The 23193-nt window shown below is 37.4% G+C and overlaps 1 protein-coding gene across 7 annotated transcripts in view; it reads right to left on the reverse strand.

Moving 5' to 3' along the window:
* The window catches only part of ZMYND8 (zinc finger MYND-type containing 8), a 48228-nt gene extending 26192 nt beyond the window's left edge, over positions 1-22036 (reverse strand). For 4 of the 7 annotated variants that reach the window (XR_010615459.1, XR_010615460.1, XR_010615458.1 and 1 more), the window contains exons 1-3: positions 21826-21962; positions 11914-11984; positions 973-1121 (exon numbers count right to left, since the gene is read on the reverse strand). Coding sequence is in view for 3 of the 7 variants with exons in the window: in XM_065692067.1 (XP_065548139.1) it covers positions 973-1121; positions 11914-11984; positions 21826-21839 (234 nt within the window). In the remaining 4 variants the exon portion in view is untranslated. Of the gene's footprint in view, positions 1-972; positions 1122-11913; positions 11985-21825 lie in introns of all 7 variants that reach the window. The other 3 variants (XM_065692066.1, XM_065692064.1, XR_010615461.1) reach the window with 2 other exon arrangements.
* Positions 22037-23193: the final 1157 nt, after the last annotated feature.

Below are 23193 nucleotides of genomic sequence, written 5' to 3' on the forward strand. Positions count from 1 at the left end.
CAGCCTGATTTATTCAGTCTTCGTTCCAGGACAACTGCAGTGATTAGGAATTTCATTTTCTTTTTTAACCAGTGTAATTTTACTAGGACAGTATGTACGTAGATGCTTTTACATCAGGAAAAGGTGCCTTAAACCCTCAGAATTTAAACCTGGCAAAAAACGCTGACACAGAAAAGCACTTTGAAAAATAGAGCCATAACATTTTTTAATTAGATGAGAAATTTCATTAAGGCTAAAGACTGCCTTCATCTAATCTTGTCTAAGATGATGCAGGTACTTGCTATTCAACAGACTTCATACAATTCTTTTACTTGCATCCTACAATGAATCAGAAATTGTCAGTCCTCTGGAGTTAAGTTCTAAGAACTACAACAAAGAAGACACCGAAAATAAGGTTTCAATCATGAAGACTGAAAAGTACTGTCAGTGTGACCCTTTGATTTAACTAACTTGGTAGGAGTGTATATTGCTCAGCAGCGTAAAGGAAGGGGAGGGAATCTGCAGAATATCAAGGAATGCGCTAGACCTTTGTTAATAATTGGCAGCAGGACTAAAACCAGATGAGGGACTTCTGCTGATATGAGACCGTTTTTAAGCTCGGATTATCATGCCACTGAACATTTCCTTTCAATGGTTTTCATTAATCACAGCTATTCTGTTATTATTGTTATTACATACTTGCATAATACTTTTGTTCAAAATTGCCTTTATTGCCCAAACATCTTATTAGCTTTGTAAAATCAGAAACCAGGACACAACTCGTCTTTCTCATACAGATGTAAAACAATGATAAGAGAACATGCAAATCCAGCCTATGATACCAAATCCTACACCCACTGCATTCAAAAATGAAAATCCACCTCTTAGAATACAAGAATGGAGCTTCCTAATAAGGAGAGAGCTCCTGATCAGCTTTCTCTACATCCTTTATTGTCTCATATTCTAGCACAACAAGACCATGACTTCTCTTACCTGCTCTTTATTATTACTGTTCAATAGACCAGGTTTCTTTTTCTTTTTTATAGGACTTGTTGATGCATCTTGTGGTGAGTGGCCATTAGAGGAATGTGGAGGGCTGGGAAATTTTCTTTTCTGTGCTGCGCGTTCAGCAGAGCCAGGATCTACAACAGACAGACAATATGGTTGAAGAGTTCATACTGATGAAAAACATTCCAGCAAGGCTGTGGTTTGTCATTCACACTCCTTCACTGAACAGAACAAAAATTCTCATTGTCTTCCATCCAGTCACTCATAAAACCGGAAGCACAGACTGGCTGAGCAATGCCACTGTTAAGTGAATTCTCAATATAGTCATTTAGATTAAACATTACATAATTTTTCTTTTCAGGCCATTCATCTCAAATTCCAGTATCTTTTGAGTAGAACAATTTGTTAGTAGTAGCTTAAAAGAGTTCTATGCTGTTTACACTTTAACAACTCTGCTTAAGTAATTTAGGAACACAAGCAACAGAAGTTAAAACATGGTAAGAGGAAAGTCAGTCCTCATTATTTACCTTCCATATTTAAACAAAGTTGATAAAATATATCAATAGAAAAAAAATTAAATTGTCCTACAGTGTAAAAATAAATATGTCACTTCAAATACTTTGTCATTTGCAAGTACCTGCTAAACTGGATTGTAAAAAAGATAGAATTAAGACAACACTACTAATCAAGTAATAACCTTCTGACAGCAAGATAGAGCAACAGGCACAGTCAACAGAGAATTAACAGAGCTCTCACATTCAAGCAAGCAAATTATGGGAGTAATTTAATAAGTTACAGTTCCCATCTATGACTGGTTACTGTCCCAAGTAACAAAGCTGGCAGAAGGGAGCATGTGCCTGTATCCCAGCTGCTCTAAGTCATGTATTGTCATCTTAGTGTAAATTCATCACACCAACAACTTCAGCTGCGCCAGTGGCTCTGAACTGCATTTTATGAAACATGCACAAAATTCTTTAAAACATTAGAAGGAAATTGAAAGACTGTTCTACCAAGTCAACATCTACTACATCATTCATGTCTGCTTTGCTCCTCCAACTATGCTCAAGTATTTTAATTCTTCAAAGGTTTTTAATTCCTTTTTTTGTTTGTTTGTTTGCTTACTTGGTCACTGGTTTGTGTTCGTATAATATTCAGAAAGAAATACTTACAGCCTTGACAGAGTTAATACACTTCAAAAAGAAAAAAAAAAAAAATCACTGACAAACTCATCAGAAATACCCAAGTAAAAAAAAAAAAACAAAAAAAAAAACAGCATTTCCAACTTCATTTTCTCAGAACAAAGTTTAAATGATTCCTAATGAGTATGGAATGTGCAGCTCTATTACAAAGATCAAGTATGCAATTAGCCGTAATAGGTAATCACAGAACAGTGAAACAATCTTGACAAAATACCAGTGTAAATTCAGAGTTGGTTTAGCATGTTTAATTTTTCCTTAAGCTTTTAATGCATGCAACAGAACAAAATGACAGATAAAAACATAGGGATCAGAGGTCATCAATATCACAGAGAAACAACTGAACCCTCCCCAAAGTCATTCCCATACCTTCAATCCCATTCTCGCATGCTAATATAAATGTTTTGTGGCTGCATACAAAAACTATGCAGACCTATATGGTGACTTCTGATTGACCAAAAGCTTGGTAACGTGTCAAGATAACAACTAAGAAAAATATAAATAATATGAAAAATAGATAATAAAAGATAGATGGAAGGAGATATAACCGGAGGAGGGAAAAGAAATATAACAGCAATTGCCCATCCTGAGTTTTATTGTTCCAGAATAGCTCCACTATACTAACACTACATGCAATTTCAGTAACCCCAGGAAAAGTTCTGCCACTGGAGTTCCATAGGCACAGCTCTTTCAGCAGCGCTGCTAAGCAGAAATGGAATGTTAACTCTCAGCGAAATTTCTCTGTTGACATAAGTTAAAAATTTGGGCAAAACGTAGTGAAGCTGCTTTACATAAATTAACAAAAACTTTCTATGTTTTCAGTTTTCTTTCACATCAAGAGGTGTGGTTTTTTTTTTCCTTTCCACCCCTCCCCATCCCTTTTATAACTTGCAGGCAGCATTTTGGACCAGTTCTATTCTGACATGCCTAGGCCAAATTAAACCAATACAATGTGTCCAAGACCATTATTGTTACTTGACTTGTTTCAGTTCAAACAAATCTGCCTCCCACTCCATTCAGGCGAAAATTCAGATGGATTTGACAACACCAAGAATTGCCAAGTAAGGTATGGCACCTAAATATGTGAAAAAACATGCCTCTTCCCCTCCCTAGGCAATTACAGCAATAAAAATCCCAATACAGGTACAGCTCCACTGACAGACTAGCTTGGGTTTTTTTCTCAGTTTAGATAATTATGCACAGAAGGTGGCAGAAGAACTCCTTCAGCTGGCATATGCTTTGCATATCCCAAGAGAGCTGAGCTAATACAGCTGTCTGGAAGAAACACTGCAGCATCAGTGTCAGCTAAACCAAAACCCACAACATAACCAAAGTGATCAAACCGAAAACCAGAACAAGCTCTGAATTCTATTGTTTTCATTGAAGTAGAACGGATCTTACTCAACATGGGATCTGTTTGCATTCAGAAGGATCAGCAAAACCAGCATCATACCACACTTCTTCTCATCTTTCCATCATCACATGGCTCAGAAGAGCATGTACAATATAAGTCTTTGTTTCTTTATTATAATTCGAAGTTCTCAACAGAGACTTTCTGTACATTTCTAAAGGCAGTCATAAGTAAAGTAATGTCACTGTTAAGGGCTGACCATGCCTTATCTTTGTTTTCCCAATGCAGAGATAAGCAGAACTGTCCCTCCCAAAACAGCCATTTGAGCAAACAACATCCTCAAAGTACCTGCAAATAAAGCCTTCACCACAACTCACTGAATAGGCTCTGGCTTTTATTTCCAGACTGTACATATGCAGACACAGCTTAAACCAGGAGAGTACCATGAAAGTTACAGTTTTTTGCCCTTTGGCTTCCATTTCTCACTCCCAGGCACAAAACAGCCACCAGTGGAGCACACCAGTTTTCCTTCAGCTCTTTCACTTCAGATTATGTGGTCTGACAAGAAGCTGCCTGTGACACTGCACACTGTGCCTTGGCTCTAAGTGTGAAAATAGAAAATCAGCTGTAAAGTTCCTATCATAGACCTGCCCTCATAATGTGGTGCCTCTCACTTTAAAAGCTGTTTTTTTCCAAAAGCAACTGAGTCAGTGTCAGAAAAAGTGTTAAAATGTTATTAGCTAAACTGGAATTACAATTCAGTCACAGATAAATCCAAACTGCATTTCAACAGGAAGGATACTGATTCAATACTGATGAAACCAGATGATCACACACATATGCTTAGTTAAGTGATCTCACAAACTACTCAAAGTAGTGCAGTTTTCTCCCGTGATTCTAGCCTGAGCATACTGGGGATTTTTAAATAAGTAGTGGGGACCCATAGACAGGCATATAAAAACTGACGAGAAATATAGCTTTTTTGCTTCTTCAACTGGCAAGTTACTGAAATGCCAGAGATGTTCTTGAAACAATGTAAGATATAACAGGAAAAATTAAGGAATAAACAGGAAAACAGCAATGCAAAGGCATCTTCTCTCAGATTTACTTGTGCTAGTGGAATAGGCTAATGTCTTTATCACTGAATGTTGCCAACTTACCAACCGAGAGGGACTTAATAACATGAACAACCTTTTAATTCAGTTCGTGTAAAGTAAGAATGGTAGCACCTACTTAAATTGCCTGAGTTATAGTTTCCAATTATAATTAAGACAGAAAATGCTCAAATTGCATTTTGTGTGAATTTCTTTCATTAGCAGTGTCCCATTCAGCACACACCGTCTCTTCTTCCTCGGCTCTTTCAGCTGTGTTAGCAGAGTTTGCATAGCTAAGCTGTGAACCAGATCAAGAAACTGATCCCTGTTAAAGTAACCTGTCAGGAGGAAAGTTAATTTTTAACCTGGATCACTTCTCCAGTGTAATTTGACTTAACATTTAGTACTTGAACAAAGTGAAACAAACCCAAGAGGAAAGAACAAGACCAAATATAAACTATGCCATTACTTGGTGACTAGGACAGTTACTTGGGAGGTGGAGTCCAGTTTCTATTCCAAAAAGGTACAGTGAGAATTTGTGTGATTTCTTCTGTGTCAAGCAAATATTTTTATAAAGGTGTTTAACAAGCAAGAATGGTGTCACTTTGGAGAGTATCTCACCATGTCAGATTGGCACCAGCTGGTACATATCCCTGCAATCTCCCTACTCCTACCGTGTACTGAACAACTCAACCCAACCCGAACTTTTCAAATCGGCATCAGTTGGTGCACCCACCTTTTCTAACTGAAAAGGCTGAGATCACTTGCACTCAAGAGCACCCAGCACTCAGAAGGTTAATGAGAAATGAAATGTTCATGAACTAAATGACAGGCATTACTGTAAAATAATAAACATTTCATTGATAAATCAATTGTACTAATTTGCTAAGCAACCTTACTCCACTTTTTTCTTCATTTTTTAAACGTGTGATTTTGCTTTCTTAGCATTATTCCAACACTGTGCTTCTAGCACAATTGAAAAAATAGACAACTGAAATAACTTTTTTAATTCTCATTAAAAGTTACCTGGGTTTACATCAGCAGGTTATTATTAATTGCTCTGTAATGTTGCCAAGCTTGACATATGCACCTATGAGTGCTCTCACAAACCATCCGCTGGGGAGCAAAGTTTAAAACCTTTGTTTCAGTATGCCATCACGTGACTAAAGGATTAGTAAGTACTGTTACCAGGAGACAGACTAAAGCATACTTAAACCCTAAAGCAACTTAATTTCATACTTTATGTCTATTTCAGAAGTCCAATTTTATGTGATGGTCATGCAGTTTTTAAGCAAACTGTGATAGTGACTTAATACAGTTTAGTTTAGAAAAAATATAAAACCAATCAAAAGTACGTTATCACTGTATATCAGGGATCTTATCTTGTTGCAGCATATGGAGCACAGACCACATCTTTCATGATGTATACATTGCCAAGTGCTGCACTGTAAGCATGCAATAACAACTGAGAAGTCTCATTTTTCTCAATGGAAGAAGGTGCCAACTCAGAAAATGTGTAAAAGAAAAATGTTGTTTTCCTTGGTTTTCCCATGATACCCAAATGTAATTCTCCCTGAAAACAAGTAACATCAACACGCCTTACTGTAAGAACACAGCATAAACTGCTCAGTAACGAGGACTTGTCAAGTGTCATCTTACGCCCCCTTACACCTTCCTCCCCATATACCTATTTTTGTTTAATTTAAAACCTTGTTTAAGCTAAATGCTACCCAGAATAAGCCCAAAATGAAAGGGTATGTATATATGTATTTCTAAGCATCTATTACACTTGCAGTATTTTCTCTAGCAATAAGGCCTTAATGAGAGTTGAAATCCACATCAAAGTCAAGGCTTCACAGTATCCTTCCACCAATATTGCTTCCCTTTTCCTTTCTCTCACACTGTTACTTGTTCGCCCAGGAAGCAAGATGGACTAGACAACTGATGTGGCCAAAACAAACCAACAAAACCCTCAAAAATCCATTTCAGCTGCACCAGTATACCAACCTGTCCCAAAGGTGACAGTGCCAGTACAAAGGAAAATGCCGGCAATGTGGCTGACAGGGCTGGCTTCAGTCAGCACATACGGCCCTGGTGTTGCACCCCCAGTGCAGTGGAGAGCAAGCCAACTAAGAAAAACCTGAAGAAGTCAGTCTTCCTATGCACCATGATTTGTGAATTCAACCTCACAAAAAGGTTAAGCAAACAAGAGCCTTCCTTAAAAGTACGGAAATTGCAGGATAAAAGCTTCTTACTGTCAGCAAAGAATTGCCCTTTTTTTTTTTTTTTTGAGTTGGCATTGAGGGGAACAAAAGTTTTGCATTTCAAGATTGAGCACAGAATAGAAAAAAAATCTTTAGCTTAAGTACATCAACTTTACTGTACTTCCATAAAGCATGTTATTTATTCAAATTCTGTACCTAATTTTCTTATATTTTGAACACATGTTCTATGAAAAATGAGCTGTTATAAAGTGATAATATTTATTCCTTGTAGAACAAAACTTTTCTGTTCTAGAAACTTTCAGAAAGTGAGAAGAGGGAAACTCAGAAACATGTTTGTTTAAACAGCTTTTCAGCATGAGTTATGATAAATGTGGTAAAAATAGCAGTTATTTTTGTTTTCCAGAAGCCAGAAACAGGAATGCATTTTTCAGTGACAGCATTATTTTAGTCTTCCAGGAACAGTACGAGATATCAGTAAACTGAGACTTAGTCACACCTATAAAGTTTTTCTGTTATGTAAGTATGGTTTTGATATCTCAATGCAAGTTGGTCAGATATGCAAAATTCTGAATAACGTTTGCAATTAGATACCTATCAATTGTTTTCTGTAAGTTACACTCTTGTTACTTAAACAGAGCCAGTCCAAGGCTACTTCTGCTAGACTACTACAGCTAGGCTGGCTTAAAAAAGAAGGCAGTGTGAGGGAAGATGCAAGAATTCAAAGGTGACAGAAGGCTGCTTAAGCTGCCATTACCCCACAGAAATGCGTAACTTTGCATCTAGAAGGAACAAGAACAAAATCAGAAAACTGACTTCCACCCAGACTCTCAATTCTCTCTTCTTTCCTTTTCCTCAAAAGCTCTGTATGTACGTACTTTAAATGGTGTTGAGGGAAGTCAATGGAGAATTCCGAGAGAAAAAGCAACAGTAACTCCATTGTCTGCATCATGACAGTCCAATTTGACAGAACAGGCTTCAATTAATAATTTAGATGGATTCCAGAACTGTGAAGTCTCCCAGTTATATTTATTACCCTGAGTGGTTGCTAATGGATTTATGATTTTTCAAATCCATTACCTTTAATACTATAGCAAGTTTAATTATCTTCAAAACACTTAACAAAATAATGGATAAATCTGTTAGAACTTATACTCAACTCTGAGGCATTTTAATCTTATGCCAGAATTCTGAAACATGATGCAGCTGCAATCAACCACTAAAGCCCTGTTTACATTCCAGAACCTTCAACTGATGCAATTAACCCAATCCAGACACTTAATGTAATAAATAACAGAGGTTAGTCCTGGTTGTGTAAATCCTGAGGAACTCCTATTACACTAGGATTTTATAGAAGTACACAAAGACATTGTTACTTGTTTCTTCATTGTAAGACTTCAGAAGATAAAGAATCACTTCCCATCATCTTACAATATAAGAGATGTAATCTGTCTATAAACTGGAGTCTGGCTGTAGGGGGACTTACTGCCCCAAGGCACTTCTGAAGACACCCTGTGGATTACAAGTAAAAAGGGCTCTGCACTGTAGATGAAAGCCTGGGGTTTCACTACTGTTCGCTGGAAGGTTCTCAAATTACATTTCACATTGGAGCTAGATCTCATCTCTATGCGATTACATACTTCGTATCACTGCAAAGAAAGTTGATACACAATGTACTCTTACGAAACTGTTACAAAATACATAAGGTATTCTGGAAATACCATTTTGCATTTATGTTCATAATATCCAAACATTTTACCACTGAGAGAAGCCCCTAATCTCAAAGCCTTCAACACAAACCTGCAGCAACGTAAAAGCTGTAAAAGTCAGAATTCTCACCATTAAACACTAGTGTCTCAGTGTACGATTTTATGACAAGCTAAAACCACCTAAGGACTAGCTGTCACTGATGAGGGCAAGTCTGCTGCTAGAAATGACATCTGTCTATTGCCCTAGTAATCTGGTTCAGGGAGATACTCAGTAGAAAACTACTTTTATACCAAAGCCCTGAACTGACTCAGAGGAGGACTGGCTAAGAGCCAGGACAGATGTAAAGGCAATAAAAGGGATGTATGACTGATAATGGGAAGAAGAGAGCTCCTTCTGACCAGGCACTAAAGAGGCAATGGTTACAGTATCAGCTGAAATACATGAAACCTAAATAGAAGCCCACCCACCACCACAGCTAACTACTGTCAGCAGCTAAATAAGATAAACCAGTAAAAAAAACTAACATGAGAAAATAATAATAAAAAAAAATAATAATTAAAAATATATTCCAGGTTAAAGGAATTAAAAGACCAGTGGAAAGTTCACTGCTCTCCAAAAAGAACAAGTGCAAGCGAAGAAAGAATTGCACCATACAATTAGGTTTGTTGTGCTGCTCCGGAACCACAACCTGGAAATATTCACAAAATTCTCCAGAAAGCCTTGCAAGCCCCATCTTGAAATGTTTAATAAACAAGGTTAAAAAGCAGGCCATACGACTGGAACAGAAAATGCAACAAGATGTTTAGTGTATCTCATGCAAAGGACAAAATATCGTCTAATCCATGGCCTTTCTCCTTTGCTAAACAGCAGTCCTCTGTTGATTTCATTTTATGGTTTTGGACTTTTTGTAGTCTCTTTAAGCTTTCATTTCCCATTTCCAGTTCTTAGATGCCTTATGCCTTCTTGTTCTGATCAAGAGGGAGGTATATTTTAAAATCTTGTCTTTAGTAAAGCTGCACATGCAGTTTATAAGCAGATCTTATAACTGCTACAGTAATGCTACTGCTCTTCTCTTTTGCACCTCACCAGAATTTGATCCCCACAACTTTTTGCAGGCAGGAACTTGTGTGTAATAGTACGATTAATCAGTTCATGATTCAGGCAAAAACTAATATTACAAAACTGATTCATTTTGTGCCAGATCAGCTGCTTGATCTAGCTTACTATGCAACAGCTTAAGCATCAGTGGCAGCCTGAGAAGGGCAGAAAAATGCAGCTGAAGATGAACATGTAGAGCTGCACAACTCTGACCACAGCTATTGGCTCACTCTTATATATCACAATGTAAAGAATAAGCAAGAAGTCTCAGCTCAGTTTTAAGCTCTACAGCCTAACACTTGCAAACAAAGCTCTATACTTCCTGCACCCAACTGGCATATTCCTGCCCTCTCTCATAAACCAGCTCTGGCATGCTACCAAGCCATTTCAGAACACTAAGCTAGTGGAAAACTATTAATGTTTTATGGTTCAGTTAGCTTCCTGCCGGCTTAGGTATGGAAGGAAGTGGATAAAACTGCTGCACCGAGAAGTTGGACCAGCTTAGGCTGCTTTGAAACCACCACCTTACTTCAATCAATACAAAGGCTATGTTAACATCCTTGTTACAGATTAAACGATGCATGTTTCAGCTTAGCTTAAACTCAACTGGAATTGATTTATTGCAATTAAATTTAAACTGCTTATACCAAAACAAGAGTGCTCATGAAGAGATCCGTACCAGGCCAATTTTTTTTCTACAGCAATTCACCTTCCTACAACTTTCTCTAGACCTGGCCTCACACCAGCTGTAGAAATTGTAGCAGAGCAAGTTAGGTCACAAAGTTGCAGCATATCAGCTTCTCCAGGCCCAGTATGAAGTTATACAATACCACTGATTGATCTCCTGCACAAGCTTCCCAGACCATCAAAAAACCCAAACAAACCAAGAACAGCTGCAAGCTTCCCTTAAGGGTATGTCTATGTAAATTTAACTTCCTCATCTACATCCTTTCTAAAACACACTAAGCAAGATTAATGTTACAAGTGGAAACACAGTTACCAATATCCCACCAGTTTAGAAACTTCTGCCCTAACACAGATTATAACAGTTCTAAGATTCTGGTCTGTGACTTCTCTACTAAGGAAGCACTGCACTGAGCTGAGAAATCTGCCCCAATCCACATAACAGGAGTCCAGAAAGACTCATTTTGGCAAGCCTCTAACATGGCCAGCTCTTGGCAGATGACATTTATGATACTTTGACTTTCTATACAAAACTATATATTCAACTCTTACAGTTCTACAACCAATTCATAGATCAGATTGGAAATACAACATAGCAAAATGGCTTACAGTCAGAACAGCTACTCAAGCTACCTCATTAAAAAACAAAGGAATGCAGATGATGTGTGCCACGCTTTCAAAACAATTACATCTGCACATTCAGAGTTAACTAGACTTCTGACCCCTGCAGTAGAAATATGAAGAGTCAGTGAGTATGCGCCAGAATTTAAAAAGGATGGCAATAACCATTGCTGCCATTTTACAGAAAGGGCTTTCAAGTAAACTGAGCTGCAAAATCAGCTGCAAATACAAAAGGAGATGGACAGGCAGCTAGCAGTCAGTTACAACAAACTGAGGTAAACAATTATGTGCAAGTATTCTAATTGAAGGGCATTTCTGTGCCCCCAGTTCAAACAACAGTGGGAATATTTACACTGATATGGATTGTTACATGTTTGGCTTTCTTTATATTGAGAGATAACACCATTAGCCTGTAGTGACTCACTCACAGGGAAAACTCCAGAAATGAGGACAGAAATCAGTCACCTGCAATTCAACCACCAACTTTAATTCATGTCAGGAATGGATATGTAAATATTCATGAAATACACACTACTCAGAGGACCAGTTTTTGTGGAAACAGAGATGGTACTGTCCTTCTTTATTCAAGAAAATTAGGATTCATTACTGTAGGCACTACTACCTCATTACTACTACCACTAGTATTTTCTCCTGTACTGCAAAGGAAGTGGTGAGGAAGCCATGATAACTGAGATGATACAAGACACCGATGCTTTTTCATAATTTAACCTGTTATTCATAAACCAGAGACAATAATGGAATGTGCATAGGCAGGAGGTTTGAAATACAATGAAAACCAAGTAATACATACAATACATACAACAGTATGTTATAAAAGTACAATGAGTCTTTAGTCTTAAGAGCAGCTTCATGGTAGATCAGTGTCACTATCATGGTTTACAAATATTTGTATATCGTAGAGCACAGATGAAATATCCCTTCTTACTCACCTTTGGATCGAGTGGAGATATCCATCCCCTCCACCACCTCCTGCTCTGCCTTTATTTCCTCTTCAGCCAAGCTGCAGGATTCAAAAAAGTATATTAGAATAGTTATAGACTGCATTATTCCCATGTCTAACTTCAGGTATAGGCACTGTCAAACACAACTATATCACAAATTTCTAAAGAAATGAAAGGCCTGCTGTTGGTAAGAGTATGCATTGACCAAAACATGTAGAGAAACAATTCAGGTGCACATTGTATGCTGCATGATACCAATTATAAAGGTAACATTTTCATAGTAATGACAGTCTTGCAACAGGTAGTGAAGATTATGTCACTGGATGTATAAATTATATGTGACAAGTAGGAATTCTGTTCCTTGTAGCTCCTAATCTAAGGCCTCTATAAACTGTGTGGACAGATGCATGCTAACATCTAAACCCTCATCAGCACCAGTGAGCAGATTAGCTGAACTAACAGATTTAGTGACACAAAACAACTGGCAAAATTAGAAGGTAAAATGCAATTTTAAAAACCATTAAATAATTTCAAGGAACCCAAGCCATTCTCCGATTCTGTGATTTTGAAACTAGACTATATAACAGAAAACTGAATATCTGTAATTTATTAGCAATATAATTCCACCAGTTATTAACTATAATAAAGAGTAAACAGAACAGAGTTATTACTATTACTCAACCATTCAATCTTACATAGACAGTTGTAATTTACTCCAGGCAGGATTAAATGATTTAGCAGATGACAAACTATACCTGACTTCCTGATGTTCTACTTTCTTACAGTGATGCCATTCAAGAAAATAACTCAATGAATTTGCCTAGTGTAAGTGAGTTTGGGGAAGGAAGGTGGAAAGGAGAGGAAAAAAGAACTAGACTGAGTATTGAATTACACACCAGTTTTGGAGACCTGACTACTGTAGATGAAAGATAAAAGAAAACATGTGATGTTGAAGCAAGCCCAAATTCAAAATGAGAAACAAATGAGGTTACAGTGCCTGAAGCAGGTATGACCATTGTCCATTAATACCACCAGACACAACAGCCACACGGGATACAGATCTTTTCCTCTGTAATAACAATTTACTGTCTAGTCTGTTAATGTAAGTTGCTGCTGATACCAAGTTACCTTGATATGGCAGACTGTGAATTACCACTGGTATGGAGTGGACTGAGATTCTGTTCAGCCATCCCAGCCCTGGGGACAGCTATTTGTACCACAGAGGCTAAAAGGCCAGTTAGAGACCTTTGTTTTAGCCACTGTGGCTAAATCTGCTCAAAACAGCTAATCAGAGCTCAGAAACAACACTGAGGACTTGGCTATGCTTATATCAGAGAAAATCTTTAGCCTGACAAACAGTTTATATTAGGAGTTTTGTTACTGGTGTAAGTGAAAACAGCTTCCTGAATAAAGTAAAACCTACTAGCAGAAGGACTTTTGAGTCTGGTATTTGCCAGAACTACTTTTAATAACTATCAGCTACTAGCGGGTTGGGTTGCCATTATTTTCACACTTCTAAACAGGACAGTTATGTCGGCAAAAATTTTAAATACAAATTAACTGAGCTCAGTGTATGGAAGACCCAAAGCTGAGAAGATCCACGAACTCCAGAAATTATCATTCTTTGCTTGTCATTTATATACAGCAAAAATTTATAAATTAAGCACTTTAAAGTCATAAAACAGTGAAGAGAAGCTCTATTTTACCAGCAGCCAAACTCCCAGGTTGTGGACTGCGCTGCTACTTTCAGCAGCAAGGAAAGGCACACATGTGACCAGAATTATGGTAAATGTGTAGCACAGTTGACCGTAGCACAATGCTTCTCAGATTTATTTTGCATGGGCAGATTAAATGCATAACATAGTTGACCATACTACAATGCTCACCAATTTACTATGCATGGGCAGATCAATTATACTGCACATTTGTTACACCCTTTCTCAGAGGGCCTCCAGCAAAGAGGAGCTGGCAGTGCGCTCCAGACACCAAAACATTTCACGCACCACTTGCCTCTGCCCATTCTCTTTCCTTAAGCAATGGGAAGGGTTGGGCTCACAGGATGGGTTCATTGTTCTCTTCCAATGTTGCATTATTTTTTCTCCCCCTCTCCCCTTATAAAATCCTATTTTAATATCACCAAACTATAACAAAAAAGCACATTTTTAAAAACACTCTGTATACATGATTAATGCACAGAGGTAAATATGTAATAATACCCACTAATTCTGTCAAGAGTGAAGTAGTTTGGCAGTACACATTACCTGCTTTTAAAAGATAGATCCACTTTCAGCCACATAGTATGACACACAAGTCTTTATGAGACTCAGGCTAAAGTCTTAAGATCATTTTACATAGGTTGCTACTAAAAGGAATGGTTTCCCCAATCCCTAACTTCATGTTCCAGAAATCGTGTTCATTTTAAGTCAATCAGTCCTGTGATATAGCTCCCTGTGCAGCTGGATGTGCAGAAAAGAGGAAATGGGAATATACCACATGTGGGGAAGGGGTAAAAGGGGTAATATCCTTTCACCAACAGCTCACATTTAAGTTACATTAAAGCAATCGTAACATTCCAGACTCATCCAAAGTGACCAGGTACACTTTGTTCGAATCACAACCTCAGGGGAACATGACACAGCAAGAAAGATATACTAGAAGCTAAAGTCAGTATTGAAAGACTGTTGTGCATGGATCCTGGCTGAGAAGTGGGTGTGACAGCTCAACACAGCAACACCATAGCAGGAACTGCTCCTACAATCCTGACCAAAGTATCAGGGGAAGTTGCAAAGCTGACCAAAGATGCTTTTCACTCATGGGCCCAAACCTATTAGTTTGGTGTTAAAGGTCAAGACTCCTACATAATGGTTACAGTAGATGAGGTTTCTTCAACTCTAAATCTGTCTTTTCCCATCTAATGAGCTTAATTTCGGAAATTCAGGCAGTTACATCCACCACCTCTTTGAGTGCTCTTTCAGTAGATCTACAGAGACAAGAATAACATTCTGCACATACAGTTCCAAGATGAACAAAGTGCCCTGACTTGACATATCTCTCACAGATCACATAAGAGATACCTGGAGACAACTTCGACAAATATTTGAAGTATAAATGATCAGTCAAAAAAATTGCATTCACTTGCATTCATTTTTCTAAGTAATGGAGGTGCACATATCCTATACACACACATGCACACTACACGTCACCCACGGCTAAAATAAAAATTCAGCCATTATCTGCTATACTATGAAAACAGCTTTAGAGAAACAGATTGCATGTCCATATTCTCTGTTAAAATTAATCTTGTTCAATCTTTTCAGGTCACAAGCATTCAAGTATGCAAGAAAATCACTGATACTGTTCTTGATATTTGAAAAAAATCTAAATGGGGGGGAACAGTTAAATAAGTGTATCAGACAGAGCTATAAAAAAATACTTGAAATTCATAGCTCTCCAGAAGCATCTCCCATTGTTTTAGCTGCTGTAATGTATTATGACTTGCACAACTCGGCATTGTTTGAACAGTGGTAGTGATGATGGTAGTGGTAATCTTTAAGACTTAAGTTTTTAAATACGTGCTAGCAATTCACAGCAAGTTTACAGTAACTTCTCTGAAGCTGACATCTTTTTACCTTTGCACCTTTCATCAATATAAGCAATATTCTTTATAAAACACAGATTTCTAAATGCAGAAACTTCATTACCAAAAGATTTCCAATAATTCAAGAAAAACAGGTCCTTAATTACAGGTACCCTACTGTTACCCACAACAAAATAAAAAGAAAATTAAAACCAGCAGCCAAATAACTATAAACAAGCATGTAGTTCTATGGAAACAGTAACTGTGATTGAGTAGACTGTTCTAGAGAGTTTTATTTTGAGAATTCATTTTTGCAGGGCTTAGAGCTGTTATTTCAGATAGCATGCGTTACTATCATGCATGTGTACTATGAACGTGATGCTCTGGGGCTGCAGATCAGAAACGATACTGGTATATACTCAATTAAGTACCTAGATGAATACAATAAATACCTTATGTCACTCTGAAAGCCACTCTTATTTCTTCATTAAGGTGAATGAACACAGAGGAATATATTTTAAGAACACAATTGAAATCTAAGCTTTGCCAGGTTCACTGTCAATTGACCAGAACACCAATTCATCATTTCAAACTTCCCTGCTCATATTGACAAAACTTAAAAGCTGATTTGTTTCATAGAAATTAGTTTAACATGTCTGAATGAAGGGAGAAGGGGTGGAGGTTATCCCTTTGGGGATAGTTGTGGACAGAAGGGAAACCAAAAAAAAGGATTGCAAACATACAAAATTTATTGACTTAGGTAAAAATGCAAAAAGAACTCTGCTGCCTAACTTTTAAATATGTTCTCTATTAGACTGAGAAGAGGGTGAGGTTTTTTAAATTCAGTTTTTCAAATGTCAAACCAGTAAATAAATACTGACTTTTCTGTTTAGGAAAATCATCACTGTTCCAGTAGTAGTACTTCCCTAAAAAGAACTACATATACAAAAATATATAAAGCTGTTCTAACCTATATTAACTACAAAGAGCAATTAAAAGTTGCAGATGAACTACTGCACCTTGACATTTAACCAAGGAAAAACTGACAGATATGGAAAACCACTCGAAACAGCTAATGCCCACACACACAATCTAGATCTACATTAGGGAACAAATACATTAGTTTAAAATAAAAACCTATATATATTTATGGAACTCATTTTTCCTTTTAATTCATAGAAATAAAAAAAAAAACCCCAAACTGATTTAAGACTACAAGCACTAAAACTGAATTTCATCCTTAATTCCTACCTCTCCTATATCACATTTGTGAGTAGCAATTCTAAATAATTATTTCAAAAAACTGCATTCAATAAAAATTAAAAAAAAAAAAAAAAGAAAAATATTTGCATGCCATTGCTGAATAAATAGCAGCTTTGTATAAGCACTCACCTATAACAGTCTCTTACTCATCGGTAGCTATGCTATTTATGCAGGATTCTTAAAATGGCGTCTGACAGCACTGCACTGCCTCATTCCTGTACTGTAGCTAAAATGGTAGCAGTTTATTCAATATCAGTTATCTCTTGTTTAAACAGCAGTGCTATATTTGAAGCAAGCATCCAAACATCAGAAATGGTAAAGTGTGACAAAAGGACACCTGACATCCAAATGTTTAACTAAAAAGGCACAAGATAGGGGGTTTTGTGAAGTCACAGGTTACTAAGGAAATCACTTAATTTTAGATTCATTCTCCAGTTTGAGCACCTCATGTTTTACATTTCCTTTTGCAGAATTCCCTGCAAAAGGCTCAATATATATTAAGCAATTAACATTGCTTAATACAAATGCTTGTTCAGGTATCTACATACTGTATTGTTTAAGCTAGTTACCTCTGATAACAAGCAAAGTAAATATGTATTTTTTTAACGCCAAGAGCATTTAGGTTCTTTTTAAAACCTTATTCTTATTCAGTGTACATCCAAAATAACTCCACAAAAGAGAAAATCAAGGGAGGGAGGGAGATCCTTGGTGTCATACAGTCTTCCTTAAGAGTATAAACTACAGAGCTGAGGCCCAAGCAAGGCATCCAGAATAGCTATAGGTTTCAGATGATAAAAACATAATTCGAGAACAATCATGTTTGAAAGTGAACGTTTATAGTGGCTAAATTAAGAATGTTCACATCCTGCTACAGAATGGTTTCAATCTCACAGTATGAAACACATGCTATGACAACTGGCAATAAAGGGTTAACATAAAGACAGACAACTACCAAACAAATAAAACTAAAACTCAGTTCCAATGTAGCTGTTTCTAAATTGAACTTTAACCCATGAATACAAGACGTGTATTAATAAATATATTTAAAATTATTTCTAAAGACAATTTAAAGGGCCAAACTGATGGCCTACTACAACAGTCCTCAGTTTCTGGTTTGCAGACCCCTCAAAGACAGTGTACTAAGGGGTTTGCAGACAATATCTGAGTAAATCAAACCTAGTCAATCAGTCTTAAATTCACTGTAATAGGATTCATGTGTCCATGGGAAAAATATTAGGGATCTACAAAAACCAGAATTTGAAAATTGCTGTCTGTTCCATTCTACATGGACAAAGGTTACATTCAACGTTCAAATTCCAAGATATTTAGGAGATTCAAATTAATACCCTGAATCCCACACAGAGGAGAGCTTTTACTGAGATTTATCACCCTTTAACCAATTATGTTGGAGTGGCACCATTGCTATGGAAAACTGACCATGACCAACTTCTCAGCTACTGAATTCACATGTCCAGCACACTTGAAAACAAAGCAAAAAGAAAAAAAGACAAATGAAAAAGATAAAACAACACCCAAGCAAAAGTGATACCACAAAATGGAGGACAGCTCAGGAAAATGAGCCAATCAAAGTTTGAGGACACTGATACAAAGGGCTAAGTCTGCAATGTAATCTACCTTATTCCTGATTTTTTAGATGAATTTTCTTTTATTACACGTTTCCTTAGTAGCTATGTAGGTTTTCTGCAACATTTCAATACTCCTGCCTGATGCAAGGGAGGGAAATGTCACATTTGGAGTGGTTTATGCTCTATATTTTTTTCATTCTCAGTATGTTAAGTAGTGTTATTTGTTTAAAGAAATCACTCAGTTTTTCCCTAGCACTATTTAGCTTCCAACTAAAACAGTTTGCCTGCAAAGAATGAAAGAGGCATGTAGCTTTTAAAAAGCTACTGTTTTCATCATAATTTATAATCCAGAGCACTCCTTTGTTTTCCCCCCACTGCATTCTTTGTCCAGCTAATTACAAAAGTAACTGGATGTTGGCACTAAATAATAATGGCTAATCATATTCATCCTGGGCAATTCAAATTACTCTTTAGCAGCCAGAAAACTTAAAGTGCAATTATACGATTAACTACTAGTTACATTAGAATAATGGCCATTTGCTACAAGCTGAATAAACCTCAGCTACATTGCTTCATAGATGTCCTGACTGTGATATTAACAAGATCCAGTCCTGTAACATCTTGGGTAGAAAGAATACGTGCTTTTCCCCCGCATCTATCACTTAAACAAAACCCCACATTCCATCTGTCCTGAACAGTAGAAAAAAAACCAGCACAGAGTGCTTCTTATTATGCAATCTATGAAAGTGAGTGATAACATCATACCTTGACAAAGCACCAAAAATATATGAAATTCTTCAGCTTGGCTGAATTTGCTTTACTTAGATGGAACAAAGATGGTAGAAATTTCCAGAAGGCCTTTCTCAGTCTTGCCACTGCAATTGTCAATCTTTAACCTACCCTCTGCTTCTATTGGCTCCAGTACTCCATGGAGCAGCGCGATTGGGCTGATCTGTAAAACAACACTGCTGTCTCTACCTTGCCTCAGACATCTTGCTGCAATGCAGACATTTATTTTTTGTGAACTATAAAAGAATTATATTTGAGTGATTAAAAATAGTGAACTTTAACAGACTCATGATGCTATGTTTCATTACATGCACAAGGGCAGTTTATACAAATATGCTTCACTGTCAGCAGTGTGTCTGGAGGTGCAGATTTGAAACAGATCCTAGTTTAACAAAACCTGTGGGAGCCATTTTAATACAAGCTTTCTGATTGCAGATCACTTACTCCTGCTTCCTCATATTAAACAAATATTATGTTGTGCACTATTTAAGACAGAAAGTAAACTGCTAATGTGTATAAACTGATGACAGGAAAATTATGTCCAAATGTAATTTCTGTTTTAGCAGCTGAAGAACAAAAAACCAGAATAACTTCATAGCTGTGTTAGCACTTCTCTGTATACTGAAAAAAATGCATTAAAATTGCATTTATAAATGCTGTCACATGAAACTCAATCATAAACCCAGAAGTGCTTCAGGTTGCAAAGTGAACTAGACATTCTTATAATCTAATCGGTGGGGGGGGGGGGGGGGGGAGGAAAGGGGGGGGGTAAGGGAGGGAGCTGTTAAGCAAAGCTAAGTGAGATATTCAAAGATACTCATATTGGCAAACAAGTAACTAGAGGTAAATTGCTACCTTATAGAATGTTATCAAATACATGGCAACCCTCTATAAGAGTCAGCATGTAACTGTATCTCTGTGCAGTCATTTGCAAAGCTAGTTTAGCTCCAAGTTCTTTCCTAAAATTGTAAATGTGTGTGAACTGCTAAAACAAGTGCAAAAATGGCATTAAAACCATGAAAGAGCATCCCTCCTCTGCTTTTGTAACAATACTGGTGATCACTGAAAAACGGCTCGTTAAAACAAGCATGCAAGTGCTACAAATAAAATCTTAATAAAGGGCACAAACTGTCCTAAACTAGGTATAAATCAAGCAAGTTTGTCTGAGATTATACTTTGTATAGTATCAGAAGCGTATGCTCATTAAGCATTATCTACTTTACTTCATAAGGTCACTTCATTGCTGAGTACTAGCACTTTCATCACACCTCAAAAGCCTAAGGAACAACGAAAATGCGCTTTGCCCTGCAAACATGGTAATTAATGATCTATGAACAAACAGCAAGTAGAATATTTTTCACTGGCCTGAGATAAACAGGAAGCATAAGCTTCAAAATTTACAGGCAAATTATCAAAAATACGGTGCATTCAAACTGGAACAGTTTACATGTCCAAGTCTCTTAAAATGGACGCTAAGCAAATCTGGTATTTTGCATGACTAACATTACTTCATCTCCTGGTCTAACTGACCCAGGAAAAACAAAATGTTTGTAAAACTATTAAAAATGGTCAGAAAGTAGCATGCTGCTTACTTACCAACTGTTCAAGCACCCATCTCAATTTTCCAGTTAAGAAGATACAACAGGCTGGCAGATTTGGGAATTGATCAAAAAGGATTTTCTTGAAATAATTACGTAGCATTAAACCAAAAGTTAAAAAAAAAAAAAAAAAAAAAGGGAAAAAAACCCAGAACGAACAACATGTACTACTGTCATGAACCACACATGATTTTATATCCTCTGGACTCCACAACACAGAACTGTGGCTGACACAGTGTAAAACAAAAAGGCACAGATAAAAGGTACATTAGTTTATTTGAACTATGTAAAAGAAGAAAGCTAACAGTTCAAAAACATTTTTCATAAAGAATCAGATTTGTAAACAGATATACTGCTGCATTTTATTGAGCAGCACCCCATATCCAAAACCTGCAGCATAAAAACTCCCTTTTAAAGGAACAAAATATTAACCATACATTGTCCCTCAGAAAGAGAAACACATTGTATTAATTACTCCTGCAAGAAAAAAGGTTCAATAATCATTATAAATTAAGATAAACTGCATAAAAAACATGATGCAACAGCACACCACCACCTAGGCCCAATATCTACAATCTGCCATTAGCACTTTTTGCTGATGTCTAGGTTTTTAAAAATCCCATATTTTTTCAGAGATAACTTATCTTAGCTATTCCATTCACTGTTTAGAAAGGTAAACTTGCCTGTTCTTCTGTCTGCCATTATCCCTGCTTGACTCCCTGTAGGGCAGTTAAATGCATCTGCTCCCTAGCTTCCATTTTCTCTTCAGCAGGCATGTGACACAACAGACAATAGTGCTGGCAAACTGCTCAGAGAGAGAAAGCTTCTTTGGAATACCAGGATCTTGATAAACTCTAAAAACACCATCCTCCTGTGAAGAAGTAGGTATGCCAAGGTTTTGCCAGTCTGCAAAATAAAGCTGTGGCTAATGGCTACTAACCATGTGACCCAAGAAAGCAAATTTAAACAGTTCCAACTTAATAAAGTGCTGTGGTGTGAGTTTTGCACAACAAATCACAGAGAATCACACTCTCAACCCACAACTCATAGGTCTTAGAGAAAAAAAAATGTAAAAAGTAAGGCTTACCTCTGTGGATGCATTGTTAACACAGTGTTATGTCAATACTTATAAAACATGGAGGACAGGCTCTCAGTACTCAGGCAGAAAGGGCTTGGCACTTAAGCTTGATGATCTGTCTTCCTAATAAAAGCTAATCCCGGATTGGCTGCTTTGGTAAATCTGAATGTAAAGCTTCAGGGGATTGGCTGAAACACTTCCTGAGCGATTATCTTTGTGCAGCTCTGGCAAGCAGGAGCCATCCTGTGCATAGAGAAGACAGGCTAAGCTAGGCCCGTTTCAGCAAAAGAAACTTGAAAAGAAACCCCAAATGTGCCCTCCCCGGACAAAATACGCAGATTTTCAAGCAGAGGGAAGCGATCGCGAACAGCCTGCCTGAGCAAACGTGTCTCAACGTGCCATTTACTGAAGGCATTTGGGTATTTTAAACCTGAGGGAGGAAGAGTTCACCCAGGTCACAAAAGCTGTTCTTTCTAAACAAAACGTTAAATTCACTTTGCTGGTGTGCTGCACGGAGAAAGCAAGGCCACCGAAAGAGACCACAACGTACCGAAAGTGAACATGCACAGGAGGGACTGAAATTACTGACTGAAAACGCGGAGAATTCTCCTGTTCTGGAATTCAGACACCTGAACACCTACCATAGCAACCACACACCAGCAGTGTGAGTTCTTTAGGTACTATGATAAACCGAGCCTTAAATAGGAAAACTTCATGTCTCAATTCCTCAAAAACTAGGATACAATTGAAACTGCATTATCACAGAGGGTGCTGCCATTCAATGCGTGCCCTCCCTGTTTATAAAAACACTGCAGAGCATAACCAAAGCCACCAGTATCAGAGCAGACACTGTCCTCCCCCGGCCCCCCCTCCCAGCCCCCACCTTTTGGCCTGCTCAGGCTGCCTGTTACACAAAAATCTGACTTCCGTGTTAGCCGGCTGCAGCTGCAGTTTCCTGTCTGTTAACCCTGTAGGACTTGGTTCTTTTTAAGATACAATACAGGCCCTGAAAAAGACATACATTTCTCTGTGTGGCAATTTATCCGTCTGCTCTCACCAAAACATCGATAGGGCTTCTCGGCTGTTTTTGCTTTACCTTTTATCTTCTACTAAAATTCTGCAATTGAAACAAAATGAGAAAGCAGCATGTAAGTAACGAGTTTGATCTTGGGCCAGTTCCCAAGCATTTGATTCAAAAATGTGATTCAGCTCTCTTCCCTAATGCAGTGAAAGTGGGAGGATTTATTGCAGGAAGCCTTAACTCTAGATGAAGATTTTAAAGGTCAAATCTTTAGAAAGGCCTATACGTTTTTGTTCAAAATTTTAGGTAGGTCAGCATTATCATTCCATAACCACTAACAAATTACAGTGGAAACC

Source organism: Lathamus discolor, chromosome 11, assembly GCF_037157495.1.
Source record: "Lathamus discolor isolate bLatDis1 chromosome 11, bLatDis1.hap1, whole genome shotgun sequence".
NCBI lineage: Eukaryota > Metazoa > Chordata > Aves > Psittaciformes > Psittacidae > Lathamus > Lathamus discolor.